This window comes from Plecotus auritus (genome assembly GCF_963455305.1).
Source record: "Plecotus auritus genome assembly, chromosome: 7".
NCBI classification, from domain to species: domain Eukaryota; kingdom Metazoa; phylum Chordata; class Mammalia; order Chiroptera; family Vespertilionidae; genus Plecotus; species Plecotus auritus.
Genome location: NC_137774.1, coordinates 130,612,617 through 130,633,231, shown reverse-complemented (window position 1 = coordinate 130,633,231; position 20,615 = coordinate 130,612,617). Strand labels below are relative to the sequence as shown.

The window sequence follows — 20,615 nt, the reverse complement described above, 5'->3', positions numbered from 1 at the left end:
AGAATAGCTATAGAAATCCAGTGCCATTCTGATTCCTGATCATTCATATGTAACCTATTTTATTGCTCTGGAATCTTTAGGATTCTCTTGTCTGAAATGTTCTAAAATTTAATGATAGTATGTCTTGATATGATTCCTCTTTTAATCCAGTGTATTGGAACCTTATAGTAGACCCTTTCTTTTTGTTAATTTAAATCTTTTAATTCATGCGTTTCTTCTAATACTTTTAAAATTCATTCTTCATTTTGTTTTCTTTTTTTGTCTAATTCTATTCTGGGGATTGTAACTGATCCTATACTGTACTGATCCTCTGATTTTTTTCCTCCTATTTTCAAACTATTTAGTGTGTGTGTATAGCCCAGAATTCCATCCTTGCATACCTCTCATGTCAGCAAGTGTGGTTTCTACTTGTTGTACATGAGCTCTACAAGTAGAGAGTGACCTGTGAGAAATAGTCATGTAAATATGGATCTCAACCTCTTTTGAGGACTCTCCAATTGCTGCCTTCTCTCAGTCATTTTCAGTTCCTTGAATAGATTTTTGTTTTTAGGTTTTTGTGTTTTTTGGGTTTTTCTTTCTGGTTCATTGTTTGTAATTATTATCTCCGGTAGGGTTAGTCTAGTACAGCTTACTTTGCTATTAGTACATGAACTGAAACTACCTTATTGTTAACATTTAATTACTTTTTTATTTGCAAGAAAATTCAATTAAATGCATAGTTAGCATTCATTGTATTTTCCAATTCTTCTTAATCTCATCAAAATTAGATGCTAAATTTTATAGCTTATAAACAGTTTTTCTATGTAATTATTCACCTAAAAACCACCTTAACATTTTTAAATGTTTTTAGAACAATAATTTGTTTTTATCTTGTCTCTAAGTAACTAAGGAAATGAATCAAAGTAAATATTACCAGTTTCTCTGTGTAAATATTTTGGATAGAAATTTGTTTCCTAGAGATCTGCCATTAAATTATAAAATTATAAGTAAAGAGTTTTGGATTCTTATTAAATACTTTTGAATGACAATATATGGCAGAATAATTTTTAATCTGTAGTTTAAAAAGATAATTATTAAGCTCTAAAAACTTTAAAAATAAATTCATAAACTATATAATAAATGAGCATTTTTTGTCTTGATTTCATATTTTCTCATTTTATTTAAATTGAGGATTTAAAGAAACTTTGTATTTCTATGACTTTTAAAGGTTCACTAGTGTTGAGTTTATAAGTTTATGATAACTGATTTTAAGGACAATAGAGTTATAGTTAATGCAAGTTTTTATAAAACATTTTGTTCAAAATGTTTCTAATATCAACATAATATCTTTTAATTTGACCAGTTACTATAAGAAAGCCTTCTAGTTGATTCTGAATTTATATGTAGTATACTTTCTCATTGTTAATTAAAACTCCCAATTAGACTAAGATAAATATAGATTTCACTGTATTTCCTGTGAGCCAAATGACTTATTACCTGTATTTTAACATACTAATGGAGTGAACATTTATAGTCATTCCAAGTAAAAGTAATTTATATTATTCCCTAACCACATAGACTTGGATTTTTGTTCTCAAGGATTCTCTGACTCCCACCAATGATTTTTTACAATTATGAAGATTGAAATAAGAATTCTTAAATGATACTTAATATATTAAAGCATATAGCATGGTCTTGAAATGCTAATAATTTGAAGCACTATAATTAGAGCTCAGCACATTTTTTACCTTTAGATTATTGCATTTTGATTTTAAGAACCTACAGGATCTAAAATATGCAGAGCCTCCTTTTTACAATATATATATTTTTTGATTGACTTCAGTGAGGAAGGGAGAGGGAGAGAGAAATAGAAACATAAATGACGAGACAGGATTATTGATCAGCTGCCTGCTGCATGCCCCCTACTGGGGATTAAGCCCACAAATTGAGCATGTGCCCTTGACTGGAATTGACTCAGGACCCCTCAGTCCACAGGCTGAAGCTCTATCCACTGAGCCAAACCAGCTAGGGCTGCAGAGCCTTCTTTATCATGCAATCTGAGATGTTTAAGCATGTTTTTGAGCTGTAAGAAAGTTGGACAAGAAAATGGTTGGAAAAGTAAGATTAGTAGTCTCACAATATAGATCTCTTGCCTCTTTAGTTCTTATCAGTATTCTTTTCTCAGTTCTTGCTACCTTGGAAGATAAATGTGACTAGTTGTCAACTTAGATATGTTACTGCTTTAGAAATTTCATTTGTAATGTGTTTTTTTTTTTTTTTGTTTAAATCTAAACATTTGAGCATGTCACTGAACCAAAGAGTTCATGATAAAAAGGTCTTAGTGAAGATACAGTTGATTCAAAATACTTAACAGTTGATGATTAATATAACTAGGCCAAAGTAATACTGTTTACTCTCCTATTTATTACTTAACATGACTGATTTCCTGTGTTACTAGAATTTTACAACTATGCATATGCAATTATGTATTTGTCTAGTGTAACTTACCATGATTAACAACATTTAAAAAGTTAATTGTTCTCAACTTTTTAACATAGAAAAATAAAGCAGCTTAAATCTTAGATTATAGACTGATTGAGGTGCTCAGTATAAATCTATGTACATTTAATTCTTCAAAAGATCTTTGGAACTGACTGCAAAAAGAAACATATTTTTGCCCATGATTCTAAGGAAGAAATATACTTTCAAAATGTCTTTAATTTGTGGTTTCTGATTCTGGTGTACCTTTTGAAGCCCAGATTTTATATTGCAGATTATTTTGAAATGACAGAACTAATAAATAAAGAATAGTCATGCTAATAGGCTTACTTGTCAAACAGAAAGCTAAAGAATTTAAAATTGACCCAACCGTACAATATAGCTTTTGTGCAAATTTGCTAGTTTTAAAAACAATGCTTTCCTTCGTTGCCACTTTTCATTTGAGTGGCAGGATAAGGATGGGCTGAATATGGATTAGAGCACAGAAATACTTTTTGCCTCTGAATTTATTCAAGGCGGATATGAAGTCCTTATCAAAATTCAGTGTATATGGGCAAGTGGAGTCTTGCATCTGCAATGTTGTGGGCAGGCTGGAACAGCAGCCGTGAAAGTGGAAGGGTGCTTCTTTCTCGGTTCTGACCCATGTGTATATAAGCAAAATGGTCCAGTAGAGTCACTCTCTCAGACAGAACAGAATTTTTCAAAAAAATAATCTTAATCTACATTATAAAAGGCCTGTCATGACCTAAACGACCAGATGGACGACCGGTCACCAGGAAGTGCATGGAGCACCTCTCAGTCCCTCCCCTGCGGTCCACAGGCTCCTATCACAGCAAGGCTGGCGGCCAGTGAGCAGGTGGGGTGGCCAGGGTTGGGCAGGGCAAGGCGGGCGCAGCGAGGTCATTAGCCTCCAGCCCGGGGCCAGGCGGAGGCCTGATGACTTTGCTGCTACCATGGGCTGTGGATCAGGCCTGGAGAGAGAGGCCCAGAGAGAGAGGCAGGGCCTGATCCGCAGCTGCCGTGGCTGCTGGCAAGGCCTGGAGAGAGAGAGAGAGGCAAGGCCTGATCAGCAGCTGCCACAGAGACTACGGATCAGGCCCAGAGATAGGCCCGGAGACACTGACTGGCATAGAAACCGACCAGTCAGAACCAAATCTGGGTGAAGTGCGAGGAGCCAATAGCTGTCTAGAATGTGGAGCTTTTGATGCTGACTGGCATAGAAACTGGCCAATCAGAACCTAATCTGGGTGAACTGTGAAGGCAGAACCTAAGGTGGGGACTGAGGAGGGGTTTTAGGGCAACAGCTGTTAAGAAAGCGGTTCAATTTTTTAATGACTGGTTTGGCAGTATAGTGCATATGGCTGGCTATCAGTCCAGATATAGGGATTATGTATTTTTGTCTGTCAAGAGCATCTCCTCCTGCTGAAAAAGGCTCCCCCCCCATTTAAGCAATCCTATCCTATATAATCTACACTAATAAAAGAGAAACATGCAAATTGACCATCACTCTGCTACACCCACCATCCAATCAGGAGCGAGTATGCAAATTAACCCAACAAAGATGGCGGCGGCCATGGAGCTGGAGCGAGCAGGAGGTTTGGGTTGCCCCTGGTGATGGAGGAAGCCAAGCTTCCCGCCCGCCCTGGCCGGCCCTGGCCTCTGCTCAAGGCTACAAAGTTTCAATTATAGACGATAAATAAATCCCAGATACCTGCTTCCAGCTGGCCCTGGTCTCCGCTCAAGGAGGTGCTGAAAAAAAAGGAAAAGAAAAAAAGGAGGGGCTGGGAGCTTGGGTCGCTGGGGGGTGTGCCCAGCCTGAAAACAGCCCTCAGCCCCTCACCAGGCTGGCCACACCCCCATGGCCTGATCCTTGTAAACAGGCAGTTGAACATCCTTCAAGGGGTCCCAGATTGGAGAGGGCTGAGGGACACCCCCCTCCCCTGTGCACGAATTTCATGCACCGGGCCTCTAGTCTGTACTAATAAAAGGGAAATATGCTAATTAGATCTGTTCATCCGCCATCTTCTGGATGTCCGACTTCCTTCCAGACAAAGCCATGTTGGTGGGAGCCGAGGCAGAGGCCGTTAGGGGTGATCAGGCCAGCAGGGGAGGGTAGTTGGGGGCGAGATCAGGCTGGAAGGGGGTTAGGGGCAATCAGGCTGGCAGGGGAGGGCAGTTGGGGGCAAGATCAGGCCGGCAGGGGAGTGCAGTTGGGGGCGAGATCAGGCCGGCAGGGGAGGGCAGTTGGGGGTGAACTGGCTGGCAGGGGAGGGCTCTTGGGGGTGAGATCAGTCCTGCAGGGGAGGTCAGTTGGGGGCGAGATCAGGCCTGCAGGGGAGGGCAGTTGGGAGCAAGATCAGGCCGGCAGGGGAGGGCCATTGTGGGCCCACAGGGATCGGTCCTACCGGCAGTCGGACATCCCTCTAGGGGTCCCCGATTGGAGAGGGTGCAGGCTGGGCTGAGGGAACCCTCCCGTGCACGAATTTCATGCACCGGGCCTGTAGTATTTAAGTAAAATCCTTTCTTGGATTGAGTTTCTATATACTTTTTGCTCATTTTTATTGTTTGTAATAACAGATGCTCACATTTGTTAAAGGAAAAAACTAGGAAATATAATTTTAAAATGGAAACCAAACAATAGTTGCCTACAGTTAAGAAGCAGTGACATTTTAAGTTTATTCTGTACTGAGTAGCCAAGAAATTATGTAAGAATCTCTTTTGGAATTTTAAATATATACATTTGAATAATGTTTTGAAAGAACTTGATTGTAATGATTGATTTAGAATTGGTTCCTTCTTCCTCTGCCATCTAAAATAGAAGGATGGGGTCTGGACTTGTGTTTATCTGTGTATTTGTATTTTACCAATTACTTTATTCAGGATTAAAGTGTGGCACAAATTAATTATTCATTTGTCATTGTTGAAACTTTCAAGTTATAAAAACTCCTTTCTAAAAATGTCCATCTTAGTAAAAGCTGCCTGACAATTGTGATGAATAAAAAAATCACTTTTTTGGGTTTACATTTTACTGATAATGTAATATGTTGTCTAAAAATAAAATAAGCTTAATTTTTCTTCTACTTTGTATTGACTTGAAAAGTAATACTCTACAGAAGATCTTTATTTTGTGTGCATATATGTTTACACTAAGAGAAGCTTCTAAAGGTAAATGCTCAAATTAACTTTCAACTTATATATTCCTTACATAGATAAAATTTTCTTATTTAAACTTATAAGCTTGTTAAATGGATTCTTGTTTCATTATATGAGGAAATGCAAGTGCTTTTGATCATTTAATTCTAAATTTAAGATATATAAATCAGATGTGACAAATTCCCTGAAATAATTTTAATAGAATAAATTATAATTCTTAGTTTTTCCAAGTCTTTTTTGGGGTAAACATTGTCCAAATTGCTTAATTTAGTTACCTGGATGTATTCATTGAATTAAATGATCTTTTTTCTAATCTGACTCCCCTTCTTGTGTTAAAAAACAGGAAGAGGTAAGATAAAATAAATTAAAAGATGAAGCATACATTTGCACACACACACAGTTTTTCTTTTGACTATTCAGTCCTCTAAAGTGTGTTATAATAATACTGAAGAATATAAATATCCTTTTTTCCCCTTTAGATTTAGAGCTAGTATGAATAAATGTTTCTCAACATGTAGGAATAATCAGTATTTAGCCTTTGGCAGGGTTTCTTTAATATTAAGACATTTTCTTTTTGAAAATTTAAATTACTAAACACAATTTATCCAGAAAAGTTATTCTGTGTAGTTAAACATTCAAATAATTCTAAATTACAGAAATAAACTGAAATGTTTTTCAGATTATAAACATTGGATATTTACTTTAGTGACTTTTAGTTTTATTTGTAAATTGGCTAATAGGGTTTTGCAACAGAATTATCAACCACTATTTCATATTTCTCAATCTGTATATAACATACTTATAAAAATACTAGAGGCCTGGTGCATGAAATTCATGCACGGTGCAGGGTGTCCCTCAGCCCAGCCTGCACCCTCTCCAATCTGGGACCCCTCGAGGGATGTCTGACTGCCCGTTTAGGCCCGATCCTGGTGGGATTAGGCCTAAATGGGCAGTCGGACATTCCTTTCACAATCCAGGACTGCTGGCTCCCAACTGCTCACCTGCCTGCCTTCCTGATTGCCCCCAACCGCTTCTGCCTGCCAGCCTGATCACCCCCTAACCACTCCCCTGCCAGCCTGATCAACACCTAACTGCTCCCCTGCCGGCCTGATTTCCCCTACCTGCCCTCCCCTGCCAGCCTGGTTGCCCCTAACTGTCCTCCCCTGCAGGCCTGGTCACCCCCAACTGCCCTCCCCTGCTGGCCTGGTTGTAGGCAGCCATCTTATGAGAGTCAATTTGCATATTACCTCTTTATTATATAGGATTCTTTTTAAAGCAAGACATTTGGAAATGTTCTTATTAGATAAATGCCATAGTAGAAATTACTAATCTAGAAGGCTAAAACAAAACAAAACAAAACAAAAAATGCTCACTTTTTTTCTCTCTATTGTGCTACTCAGTGTCATCAGAATCTCTCTGTGGAGGTTCTGAACCTGGTAGGTTCCTCTTCTAGTTGTTTAGTTAGGACATCTTCTTACGTCAGGAAACAGCCCAACAGCATGGCAGAGTAGGATCTTGACTTGATTTCTTCACTCTATAAGATAACTACTCTGAACCCCAGTTTATATCTATAAAATGTATATTAGTTCCATTTTGGTGATGATTAGATGAATTTATATTTGTGGTGCACTTGAGTGATCCTTCCACTGCAAGACATGGCAGCTATATAATAGTATTTATTTTTAAAATCTTACTGGTTCTTGTAATAATTATAATTTTAGTAGTTAAGATAATTGTAATTATTAATTGCTTTTTAGTGTTTTTATCTACCAAATGAGAACCTGTGTATCCTTCAGAATTCCATAACTGTAACTAAAACTATATCATACTGTCTTATTTTCAAAAGCCCACTAGAAGAAGAATTAAGTTCTTTATTGTTTATAATTTACTAGAAGCCCGATGCATGAAATTTGTGCAAGAGTAGGACTTCCTTTCCCTGGCTGCCGGCACCGGCTTCCCTCCAGAACCTGAGGACCCGGGCTTCCCTCTGACACCTGGGACCCGGGCTTCCTTCCGGCCATCATCAGGCATCTGGGACCTGGGCTTCCCTCGCAGCCCCAGCTTTGTCTGGGAGGTCCTCCCTTCTAATTAGCATATTATGCTTTTATTATTGTAAAATAGAGGCCCAGTGCACAAATCTGTGCACCTTGAAAGGAACTGTAGGCTGTGAGGCTGCGATAGGCACAGGGGTGGGTCTCGGCCCATCCTTCACACCCCCGCCCAGCCCCTCTCGCCATGGCCCCTGGTCCCCTGTCTGCCGGCAGCCCTGCTTCCACCACCACAGCTCCCACGCGCTGACGGTGCCAGCCTCACACCCACTGAAGGCGTGGAGCAGTTGGGGCCAGTGCCAGCAGTGGGTGCCAGTGGGGCCAGCACAGTCAGCAGGTGTGAGTGGCAGCTGCTGCCCTGATTGCCCCTCTGGAGCAGGGGTAGGTGGATAAGCCCTGAGGGCGATTGGGGCTGGTAGCCGCCGCTCACACTCACTGATGGTGCTGAGCGGTGGGGGTTGGCGCTGGGCACCAGCAGTGGGTGTGAGCGGTGGCTCCAGTGCCAGCAGTGGGTGTAAGCGGGGTTGGCTCTGGCAGCAGGTGCAAGCACCAGGCGGGACCGTGGCACACGGGAGCAAAGAATTTTCAGTAACCACCAGAGGCTTGCCCCGATGACAGCGACCGGTGCCCCACCTTGGTCTGGTGCCCCCACTTACCTGCTCCACTATCCCGCCGTGGCTGACACTGCCATGTTTGGCGCACACCCCCTGGTGGTCAGCACACATCATAGAGACTGGTTGTTCGGTTGTTTTGCAGTTCAGTCTATTTGCATATTAGCCTTTTATTATATAGGATAGTAATAAATTATTGCTTTTGTTACTGTGTGGTGTCCCCAGGTTTAATAGTTTCCTAAAACCCTACACTTCTTTTAGCTATTACCAAAATTTTTCTCTTTCTTCAGATATAGCTTATTTCAATTATTCAATTTTACCTTCAATATTAACAGAAATTAGCATTAAGAATCCTCATGTGTAATTTCTTATCTTAATCTCAGCAGAATGATTTAAATAAGGTTATAGCAAACAATAATATCCTCATATGGCATTTATGTTGTTTTCTTCTAGGAGGTGGGAGAGTGAATTACAACTTACAAAAATTATTCTTAGGTTATATGTTGCTTTATGTGATAAAGTTTAATAAGGAAGAAGGAAGTTGCTCAGGTTTTTGTTCATTATATATCTGGTAAATGTGCTGTATTTGAATCAAACTTTTTCCCTTTAGAAAAAATTATGTGTATTTAAAACTGGGCTGCTCAATTTTTATATTCTTCTAAAGCTAATCATATTTTCCTTTCATCCTAGTTCAGACTTGGTTCCTTCAACTTAGAGAAAGTCACAAGCCCAGCTGAGGTCATTAGAAAACTTATTTGTGACTGCCTTGACACCATTGCAGAAAACCAAGCCAAAAATGAGCACCTGCAGAAAGAAAATGAAAGGCTTCTGAGAGATTGGAATGATGTTCAAGGAAGGTGTGTGCATAATGTATCATAAAAACGCTAAGCTCTCTTTAGATCATTTAGTGTTAAAGATTTGTTAATGTGTAACATAGACTAGCATATATTTAAAATGTCATTTGTTATACCTTATTATAATTAAACCAAATTATTGGTCACTATTGTACATTATAGTAATAAATGAACACTTTCAGGTCATTAGTATTTGGTTGCACCAGCAAACTTATAAATGATAAGGAATAATTGGGCAATGAGAATCAGAATCAATTAATATTAATCAAAATTTAGGAAGGTGATATTTATAAGGATTACTTTAGCTCAAATTACAGGATTAGTAGTGAATAAAAAGAGACATGAAACATAAATAAGGAATGATTTATTCCTTATTTGGAATCTTTATATGAATGGCAACTATTTCAAATGATGTGTGTCTTGGCTCCTGATACAAACTTATTTTTCCTGATTGATTGAAAATTCATACCACCAACATTTTTAAAAGACCAGGTAATTGTGACTACTGGAAAAGACATTTGAAAGCCTTTTATTTTCCAGATTTTACCTCTCATTTTTTAAAAGATGAAGAGGAAAGTCACTTTTTTTCTTCATTATAAATTTTCTCAACTATGGAATAATCTAGGCTGGCCTAGGATTTAACCTGTGTTACTCTATTGTGTAAAAGATGTTTGAAGAAAATAAAATGTATGTTGTGAACACTCTAGTTCATTAAAGACATATATAGTATAATATGCATATGTTTGTGCATATATATCTTACAACATCTTAATTATGTGGAATGTACATAATAATGATAATTATTATTACCTCCAGTGTGTACAATAGATTTTAAAAATTTTTATTCAAACCAGTAGTAGCTCTAAAACATAAGAACACATTCTATTTAGGATCATATTCTTTTTAGGGGAATCATTTGACATTGGTTTTATGTACTTTAGTAAACATATATGTATGGGGGAATACATGAAGAATAAATGAAGGATATTATTAATATACTAGAGGCCCAGTGCATGAAATTTCATGCACTGGAGCGGTGGGGTCCCTCAGCCCGGCCTGCCCCCTCTCACAGTCAGGGAGCCCTCAGGGGCGGGAGGCAACCCAGCGATCAGGGGAGGGTGACGTCCCATGAGACCTCTGCTGCTGCCACTGCCGGCAGTGCAAGCCTTGGCCGGCCCTGGTTACCTGAGCCTTGGGCGGCCCTGGGCGGCTGGGCAGCCGCCAGCTGGGGGGCTGAGGGGACTGGGGGACCCCGGAGGCAGGTGCGTGGAGAGACTGGGCCCGCCTGGGGGCGGGCCCAGCCTTGCTGTGCGGCTGCCACCCCGGCGGGGCTGAGGGGACTGGGCACCGTCATCTTGTGGCTGTGGGTGCTTCCATCTTTGTGGGCATGGCAGTCAATTAGCATATTCCCTCCTTATTGGCTGTGGGCACTGCCATCTTTGAGGGCGGGCAGTCAATTAGCGTATTCCCTCCTTATTGGCTGTGGATGCCGCCATCTTTTTGATGGCGTGAGGGTCAATTAGCATATTCCCTCTTTATTAGATAGGATGTATGTAAAAATGAGGTTGACTAAAATAAATTATTTGTATTTATTTATTTTTCTTTCTTTTTTACACTTTATTTTTTTATTGATTAAGGTGTTACATATGTGCCCTTATCATTTTTATTAATTAATGCAAGACATACAAATTAAGTTTCTAATACCTAGGTTATATTTGGCTCTCAGTTATTAAGAAAGTAGTTTGGTTAGTTCTGAATTAATTTTTATCTCCAATCATATAAAAATAATAAAACCAAATATAATATGTATAAATACTAGGAAAACATACAGAAAAATAAGTTAATTTTTCTCTTTAACTTCTATTTTATTCATGTTTGAATTGGTATCAGATATCTCTGTTAGAATGCATGTTTTGGGGTCTACTTATATATGAAATAAATCAAATTAAAGGAGATGTACTGTGTTCATGGTAAGCCATTATATTTAAAACTCAAAATACCCTCAAGTTGATAGAAAATTTGATCCACAAATTGCCCACAAAAATGCAGACTGGGTCTTTGGTACTTGAACAAATTACTTTAAAATGTCTGCCAGAGGTTGAAAGAGGTATTATCTCATTAGTATTCAACACCACTGCCATAGAATGGAAAGCAGCAGGGAACAAAGATGAGAAAATGTTCCCTGTGCTGTACATGTAATATGTGGCCCACAGATGCTTCATTCACTATATCTGAGCTATGCAGAAAGTGCCTTTGTGGTATTGTGGCAAAAGGTTTTCTATTTGATCAAAGCATAGCCATGTGTTTTATCACCTGCCTTATTATGTGCCAGCTATTATGTTTTTGTAAATATTGGGACAGACATCTTCAGAGGCTGGAGATGTGTGCTGTTGGGGTAACCCTTCAAACTGAGAGGAAAGAGAGACCACTCCAGAGAATTCTAGGTTCATTATATACCAGGTGTCAGATTAGTAGCTTATCTACTATTCCCCAAATTTTCAATTTCAACAGAGAAAGGGGCTCTTTTAAGGAGCTATAACTGTATCTTGGCCATGGCCAAGCAGTACTTTCTTAGTGTTCCCTCTCAAAAGTCTTAGAATACTAGAAAATGAGCCACAAGAGTTGCAGTTCCAGCTTCCATGAGGTAAGTAGTACTGTTACTAGGGATATGACAAGACCTTGGTTTTTGTTTCCTGGAAGGAAAGTTTTTAATCAAGATACAAAGTGTGGCAAATTAAGAATTTATTGGCTATAGCAAAAATATACTGAGAACAGTGAAACAAGGAAGGGCATAGAAGCATCAGGAGAGCCTAGGCTGGGCTGTTTTGGCTTACTGAGAAGTCAGAGAAAAGGGTCCTTGGAGACAGTTCAAGGGGTTAGCCCTGGATGAGCTGCTGCTGCTCATTGCTCCCCTGGTTGCAAGTCTCATGGGTCCCTTAGAGGGAAGAAGGGGGAAGGGAATGGCACGGGTGTCTTCCCTTGTGGGAGAGCGTGCACTGGGTCCTTCATCCTGAGCTTATTTATCTTTCTCTTGCAGGTGGAAATCTTAGGAGAGGTTACAGGGGCGGGTCTCAATAGAATATTCATTAGTTTTCCAGGTATGCTCTTTCAGGGTGTGGTATCCTCTGATTGGTCAGTGCCAGGGCAGGGGTTCATTAATCAGTGTAGCTGGTCTTGAGATAGCCATGAAATCCCTTGTCTGGTTTTGTTGCTTTTCTGGGCCTGGAGCTGAAATACAGCTGAGGCTTAGATGCTATCTTTAGGGAGGACAAGGTCCGGGGGTGTAAACTGAATGACAAGTGATGTGCTAGGGAAGGATAGGTAATTCTGAGGTGAGGTTTTGGTTTTCCCAGTTTTGCCCCTTGTTGGGCAACTGGGGCTTTCTGCCCTGGTGAGTTTCTATACCTGGCCCATTTTCCTTGCTCTGTTTATGTCTGTCTAACTGCCTATAACAATATTGATCAAGAGACTTTAGAGAGATTAGAAATAGAGATTAGAAAGAGTCAATATGTTGAGGACATGGAAAGTAGAGAATCATTAGTTGGGGCCATCATTTAGGTCTGGCCACAGTTCAGTTTTCTTAGTAGCCTCTGATTTCTCTTATATCAGTGTCTATCCATGATCCAATCATTTCTTCCCCGTCACTGTTCCAGACTGTATGTCTAGGGGAGTGAAAGAAGGAGGGGCATAAAATAGATGCAGAGAATTCCTTTATAAGATAGGGTAGTTAGGTTTCAAATATGTTTAATACACAATAGGATATTATAGAAGCAAAAAAGTAATCATGTACACATGTGCTTATTTCATGAAAAATGTTTATGATATGTTAAGAGCAAATATGAATTCCTAAAATATGAATAATATCCCATTTTTTTGCAAAATATATCTTTAGATAGAGACTAGAAGAAAAAAATGAATCTTTAATAGTCTATGTCTGGAATTGTGAATTAAATTTTACTTCACTTTTTGGTGATATTTTTTGCATATATTTTGATATTGAAATAAGCATATTATAATAATCAGAGCCAACTCTAAAGCTATTTTCATTTGGGATGACAGTGGAGAGTAAAGGAACTTTGAGTAAAAAATGAGGGATTACAGTACAATTAAAAAGAATGAGTTTTAATGTGTAGACTTTATTTGCTGCTGTTGTTATTTACTTTTTAATAATTTTGGTCTTAGTTCGATTTTGAACAAGTGATGTTACTGGATTAATTTAATTTTGTATAGTTTAGATAGAGAAAACATTAGAAATATTGTATGTAAACCCTTAGCTTATTAGCAATATTTATTTTACTTTTTTTCTATTTATTTTAAATAACTCATGTTCCATGTTACTGAGTAGGTCTCTTGTTTGCATTCCTATATCAAGCTAGAAACTCTCTAGCTTTATTCTGATTTTAGTTATTAAACATATAATTTGAGGCAATTTTCAACAGATCGAAATCGGTTGACACACATTGAATCATTAGAATAGAAGAGACCTTGAAAGCTCTTCTATTCCATCAGTCTGCCTTCAAGCTAGAATCACATTATATTGAGATGAATTCAATCTGATTTTTAAAGACCTCAAGAGATAGCTTCAACTCCCTTTGGTAGCCCATTACAGTGTTGAAGAACACTCACAGTCAGAAATTTCCCCTTTTCTTCTATTGCTAATCTAAGTCCTGCAGGGTGTAGTTGAAGGCCATTTCCTCTTGTTCTGTCCTCAGAAAGGATGAGGAACAGATGTTTACCATCTTCTGTTCTTAAGGCTTATTAAATCTCTTTACCACTGCTTTCTTTTCCAGCATTCTTTGTCCTCTGAACTTTATTTATATTTTCCTATGCTGTACAACCCTGACCTGGATATAAATTTTGCCAGAGCTGATTATAAATACAAGGATTACTGTACTGTTTCTAAGTACCACATGTTCACATTTATGTATTTTGTTTTATTTGGGTTTATTATTCAACCTGTTGTTTTATTTTGGATGTTATTTCTGTATGAAATTGCCTTATTTCTGTTCTTATTTTTGTTGTTTTTAAACTTCTTATTCTTAGATTCTTTGTTTTCCCATCAGAAATATTTTATTTTGGGATATCCAGTATTTTTCATATTTAGTTTTTATTCTTTTCATTTTTTTATGCCTCAGTCCTAAGTTACTAATTAAACTTAATAATTGTTCTGTTGTCCTAGTCACCCTTGAAAAGATGAAACATCATTTAGGCCTTTCCTGTTTGAAGTTATTTATGGTTCATCAGGTTTGAGCTTTGCCTTGGATTAATTTTTGTCTAATCTAGTTGTACATGAGTTCTCCTTTAGTATCTCTACTTAGCAGTGAATCCCATGTCTCTCTTCTACTGAATGGTACCACTTAGTAATAATGCCTGTTTAATTCTTGAGCTGGAGGGTTGGCATGAGACAAGTAATATGGAAGTCATGGTAACTTAATGCCCTAAGGGAGGATTGGCATGAAATATGGGGGATGGGGGATGGTCATTACCTTTTAGTACTAAATAGTGAATAAAAGGATAGCATCCTCTGAATTTGTTGATAAATTAAGAGTAAATTTATTTCCTGAAATTTTTCACAGTAATACTCTGTTCCTGCTAAGCCCCACTTCCCAGCTATATTTAGGAAGTGTTATCCAGTTTGATGGTCAGAAATTTGGTTGCAACAAAATTCTAAGTTTTGCTAAAACTAAGCAAGTTTATTTATTTTTTATCCTTACTTGAGAGAAGAAGGGAGGGAGGAAGGTAAGGATGGAGGGAGAGGAAGAGAAAGAGAAAGCAAGAAAGAAAGATATAAGAGAGGAACATTAATCACTGCTTCTAGTATGCACCCCAACTGAGGTGGAACCCGCAACCTGTGAATATGCACTGACCTGAATCCATACCACAACCTTTAGGTGCATGGGACAAGCTCTAACCAATTGAGCTTGAGCTAAAACCAAGCAAGTTTAACTCATAGGATACCACTCATTCTACTGAGTTTGCTCTCCTATTACTGCAATGTTTTTGCCTTTGACAATGTGGCCATGATACTAATTATTTAGATTAACAATATTTTAGTAAAATTATATGATATTTCATTTTTATATATTTTTTCACTTTTAATTCATGTTGATAAGTGCACATACTCTATCAATCAGGGATTAATGAAGTGTTTTAAATGGAAATTAAATATGTATTTAAATCAGACAAATTACTAATTGGTTACCATTCCTAAAATTTTATATAATAAATTATACAAGATTTTTAGTGTATATTTTTATAATTAGTTTTTATTTTGTATAGATTTAAAGTATTTCATTATTATATACTCAAGTATTTTAATGGTATGTATGTTCTATTTATCTTTTTAAAATTTGTGTTAATTGTGTTACATTATAAAATGGTACAAGAAAATGAGAAATAATGTTTACCTAACACTTTACATCTGAAATACAAATGCTTAAAATAGGCCATCAATATTGGCAGCTCTTCAACTTTACCCCGCCTCCCTGCCACACACTTTTTGCTTTACTTCTTTCTCATAGAGCTTTGCTTGAGGAAAGGAGTGCTGTGATATTAATATTTAGCACAATTTTTTAGAAGCTGAAGAAAATGAAAAGTATTACTGCTACATTGATGAATAGCTGATAAAGGAGTGAAAAATATAAAATTCAGAATCACTGGTTCTCCATTTCCTTATAAGGTGTCCATGTAATGCACTGACTTTATTCATTTATCTCATAAATAACTATTCAGTATCTGTTGAATGCAGAACTTTGCTAGGTACTAAGGATAAAGCAGCCAATGAAACACACAGGCACTTTGCCTTTATGACTATGCTATAAGAGTGCTGTAATTGTTCCCAGAAAATATATTGCCATATGTTTCTGTTCATAACATTAGAGGTCCTAATTCTTTGTAGCTCTAGATGGATATGTTGTTGAAAGCATAAGGGCATATATATCAAAGGTATCAATTTTTTTGACAGTTTTGTTTCTAATCATTTCACTGAAAAATATTTTGTATATTATAAATATATAAAAAATAGTATAGATATGTAAAAATATATACAGTGATAATACTAGGATACTTGCATGGAACAACATAAACACAAACAATATGGTAAAGAGAAAACTAAGGCAGAACTAGACTAAATTTAAAAGCATATTTTATATGAAATAATTTATATTTGAGTCTTTACATAGATGTTTATTCATGGTGTGTGTGTGTGTATATGCACATATCAAGTACATGCAAACTCTGCTAGTTTGCTTTCTTTATATTATGCAGTGTATCTGGGAGATCAAAATTAGTACACTCTATTAGCTCATTTGAATATTGTAGAAATAATTAGAAATAATAGAGAATTTTATGTTTTGTCTTACATATCTAAAATTGAAGTTATATAGTGTTTCACATTTGCTGTTTCATTAATCACTGCTTGGAATTTTCAAGTTGTATACTTTCATTCGTTTTGTGTGCATGTGCGTGCGTGCGTGTGTGTGTGTGTGTGTGTGTGTGTGCGCGAGTGTGTGTGTTGCTGGGTTATAAGCTACAACTGGCCTAGGGCAGCTCATAATCTATTTAGGGGAAACAGATTAGGTAAATCACTTAGTCACAAAACAAGATCACTATTGCTATTAGAGTAATATTAACCAAGATAGGAAACATAGGCTTTAGTTACTCTTGTTTTATTTTCTCCCATAAAAATATTCATTTGAAAATAAACTGGAGATGTGACTGAATTATTGCATTTAGGCATTTAGATGTTTTAAAAGGTTTTTGGTATCAGTTTCTAGTTTTGATTCTTCTCTCAATACATAGATTATTAACAGTAATAAACCATAAGTTCTGATTTATTTAGCTATTTCTATAAAACTTTAAATTAAATCAATGCAAGCATCTAAAAATCATTTTTAATTGCATTTTCCTTGAAAAGTTTTCTTGAAATAATCTTCACTATTAAATTTTATAATATTAACTAGAGGCCCGATGCACGAAGATTCGTGCAAGAATGGGCCTTCCTTCCCCTGGCTGCCGGCACCGCCTTCACTCCAGCCGGAGCCACCTTTCCGCCTTTGCTCCGGCATGTAGCCGCCTTTCCGCCTTCTCATGCTGCCCAGAGGTCCGGAGCAGCTGGGGCAGTGTGGAGTGGCTGGGTGGTGTGGAATGCCTGCGTCGTCTCCATGGTGACAACACGAGCATCCTGCCCCCGCCCACTCGGCGCCTGTGTATGCAAATTAACCCTCCATCTTTGTTGGGTTAATTTGCATACTCATTCCTGATTGGCTGGTGGGCGTCGTGAAGGTATGGTCAATTTGCATCTTTCTCTTTTATTAGTGTATGTGTTAAGAAAAACAACATGGTTTATTTATTTGTTTACATTTTAGGTTTGAAAAATGTGTGAATGCTAAGGAAAATTTGGAGACTGATCTTTATAAACGATTTATTTTGGTGCTGAATGAGAAGAAAGCAAAGATCAGAAGCTTACATAAATTGTTAAGCGAAGTTCAAGAACTAGAAAAGAACATTGAGCATGAAAGGTATTTTGACCATTCTGGTTTGAGATGGCAGATGCATAAATTTAAGTGGAATTTCTTCCCAAACTCAATGAAAGTTAGGTGCCTTCCTTTAATAATATGAGATTATTTGATAGTGTGGGTGGGGTTGGATGCTCTCGCTGTTAGATACAATGGGGTGGAGATCTCAACATGATCTCTCCATGTCTGCCCAACTGTCACACTTACACTTAAATCATGAAACTGGCATGAAGTTTATCTAAATATTATTGGTTTAATTCTTAGACATCACTAAGAAATATATTAATTTAAAAGTTTAATGTTTTGAACAACTACAGAGTGGTAACACATTTGTAATCTTGATGACTAAGTAATAGCTAATTTTAGAATCGTGGTTCTGAGAGGGTATGTACTGGATTTTTAAGGAAAAATCATAGGTGACTGATGGCTGGTATGGCTTGGATATTTATAATTATTTTAGGCATTTGCAGATATAGGTTTGGGTCTTTTGCCTTGCATCTGAGAGAAAACATAAGTTTACTAGTGGCATAATCCTATATAATAAAAGCCTAATATGCTAAGTGTCTGGTCATCCGTTCAGCCAATCAAAGCGTAATATGCTAATGATACACTAGGGGGCAGACAGTCAACCGGTTGACCAGTCGCTATGACGTGCACTGACCACCAGGGGGCAGACGCTCTGACCGGTGGGTTAGCTTGCTGCTGGCATCTGGCCAATCGGCACTGAGCGAGACAGGCTGGGCATGCCCTGGAACTCTCCTGCAGTCCCTCCCCAGCTGGCCAACCTCCCACATTCCTTCCTGACCCTGATCGTGTATCAGTGGAGTCCCTTGGCCTGGCCTGCATCCTCTTGCAATCTGGGACCCCTCAGGGGATGTCGGAGAGCTGGTTTTGGCCCGATTCTGCAGGCCAAGCCGAGGGACCCCATTGGTACATGAATTCGTGCACTGGGCCTCTAGTATAAAGATATAACATTTGATGTCAGATGGTCCTATTTCAAGTGCTAGTCTGACATTGACATCTATCACTACATGACCTTAGGCAAGTCCTTTAAACTCTCTATGCCTTGCTTGAGTATCTCCATAATATGAATAAAAGCATCTGACTCAGAATTTTCAGGAGATCAAATGAAAGGAAGAACTGTTTTGAGATTAAAATACTGAACACTGTGACCCCAGAAGAATAGTATTTTGATAAGTGATAAGAAACTGATTCAAGAATTAAGTATAGTGAGCATTCAACCATATGTAGGTTAGCTAAAAGATAGTTAACATATAGTGATTTATATTAACCCTAGTGGCCTGGTGCACAGATTCGTGCACATTGAAAGGAAATTAATTAGAAGAAATATTTTAATATTGCTATTCGCCCTTTCTCTATAATAGAAGTGTCAGAAATGAAAGAAAATTAATAAAATGTATATGAAAATAATATATAAATTGATTAATAAACAATAACAACAAAGACATGATATAAAAACAACAAAAACATTATATAAAAACAACATTGATAAAAACAGTGACTGATAAATTGATTAAACTTATTCTAACATCTCCCTGTATACCACATTATGAGTAAAAACAGTTTCAGAGTGCTTGACTAATTTCCCTTGTGATGAAGTATTTACAACTTTAACTTTGATATCAACAAAAACAACCAAATTCATCATCGACAATGACAGATCGAAACACACGTGTGATTGGCACCAGCGAGAGTTTTGTATGTATCGCACATGCGCAAGTCAACATTTATTTTTAAATTGCCAGTGCACGTCATATGTACCAGCCGGTCAGTCGGTTGGACAGACCGTCGGTTGGTCACTTAGCCTTTTATATAAATAGATGTAGTTAACGTAAGTGATTTCATTTTAATTATATATGTTTCAATATATGTTTAATTATAATGTTTTTCCAGGTATATTTTCTATAATTACTTACTAGTGAATTTGATATCTAGCCAGAGGTGAACCAATATATAATCTAACTTTTTCTTTTTCTAGGGAAACTACAACAGGTTCTGAAATATCTGCTAACAGAGATACAAACTATGATGAAAGTACTGATGAGGAAGATAAAAACCTGCCTGATCCCTCAGCATTAGCTCCAGGTAAAATAAATACACTTATTTCCTCTTTTGAATATTTCAGCTGGGCTTATCACTCTAATTATAATAATCTATAATGATAAATGCTATGAAAATTCTCTACAAAAAATTATTTAGACTTTTTAGTCTAAAACCTTAAATACTAATGTTAACCATGAATATTTATTGTAAAATGCAGCAATTCATTAGCAACAACAAAACAAGCAAGCATGAACACATACATACAAACAAAGGTATACTATTCTTGTTAAACAATGATGCATAAGCAATAAGCAAAATATGACTTCATGCTAAATATCTCCAGCTCAAAGATGGCTGCCTTTAACATTTGAGATAAAATCTAGCTAGGGTGGGATAAGGCAGCAGTGGTATAAATCTTGAATGCTTTAGACTACCCTGAGGTTGAGACCTTCTCTCACTATTCAGAAAAGGAATTGTAATGGGGTGACATGGGGTCGGTGAGAAGAGAAGGAGAAATGGCACTTTTTTAAAAAAATCTTATTATAAGTACATTTTTAAAAATTTTTATTTTTAAATTAAATTTTATTGGGGTGACATTAGACAACATGAACATATAGGTTTCATGTGTGGATTACTAATTTACAAAATCTGTATATAGGACCATGTGCCCACCACCCAAAGTCAAATATTCTCCTGTCACCTCATTTTAGGACCCCTTTCTCCCCTCCCTCCGCTCCCTCTGGCAACCATACACATACCTAAGCCTTTCTCAGTCCCTCAGGTCAAGCACCCAGCAAGCAGGTTTTTTAACCCACGGATTATTTTACTAGAGTTTTATAGATTTTCTAGAAGCAGAAGCCCCTGAACTCATTTAATATTTACATGATTATG

The 20,615-nt window shown here is 37.5% G+C and overlaps 1 protein-coding gene across 6 annotated transcripts in view; it reads left to right on the top strand.

Moving 5' to 3' along the window:
- XRCC4 (X-ray repair cross complementing 4) overlaps positions 1–20,615 on the top strand; it is a 211,978-nt gene that overhangs the window by 77,710 nt on the left and 113,653 nt on the right. For 5 of the 6 annotated variants that reach the window (XM_080680146.1, XM_080680147.1, XM_080680149.1 and 2 more), the window contains 3 exons: positions 8,981–9,147; positions 17,511–17,663; positions 19,660–19,766. In XM_080680146.1, the coding sequence (XP_080536272.1) occupies positions 8,981–9,147; positions 17,511–17,663; positions 19,660–19,766 (427 nt within the window). The remainder of the gene's footprint in view (positions 1–8,980; positions 9,148–17,510; positions 17,664–19,659; positions 19,767–20,615) is intronic. The other variant, XM_080680150.1, reaches the window with a different exon arrangement.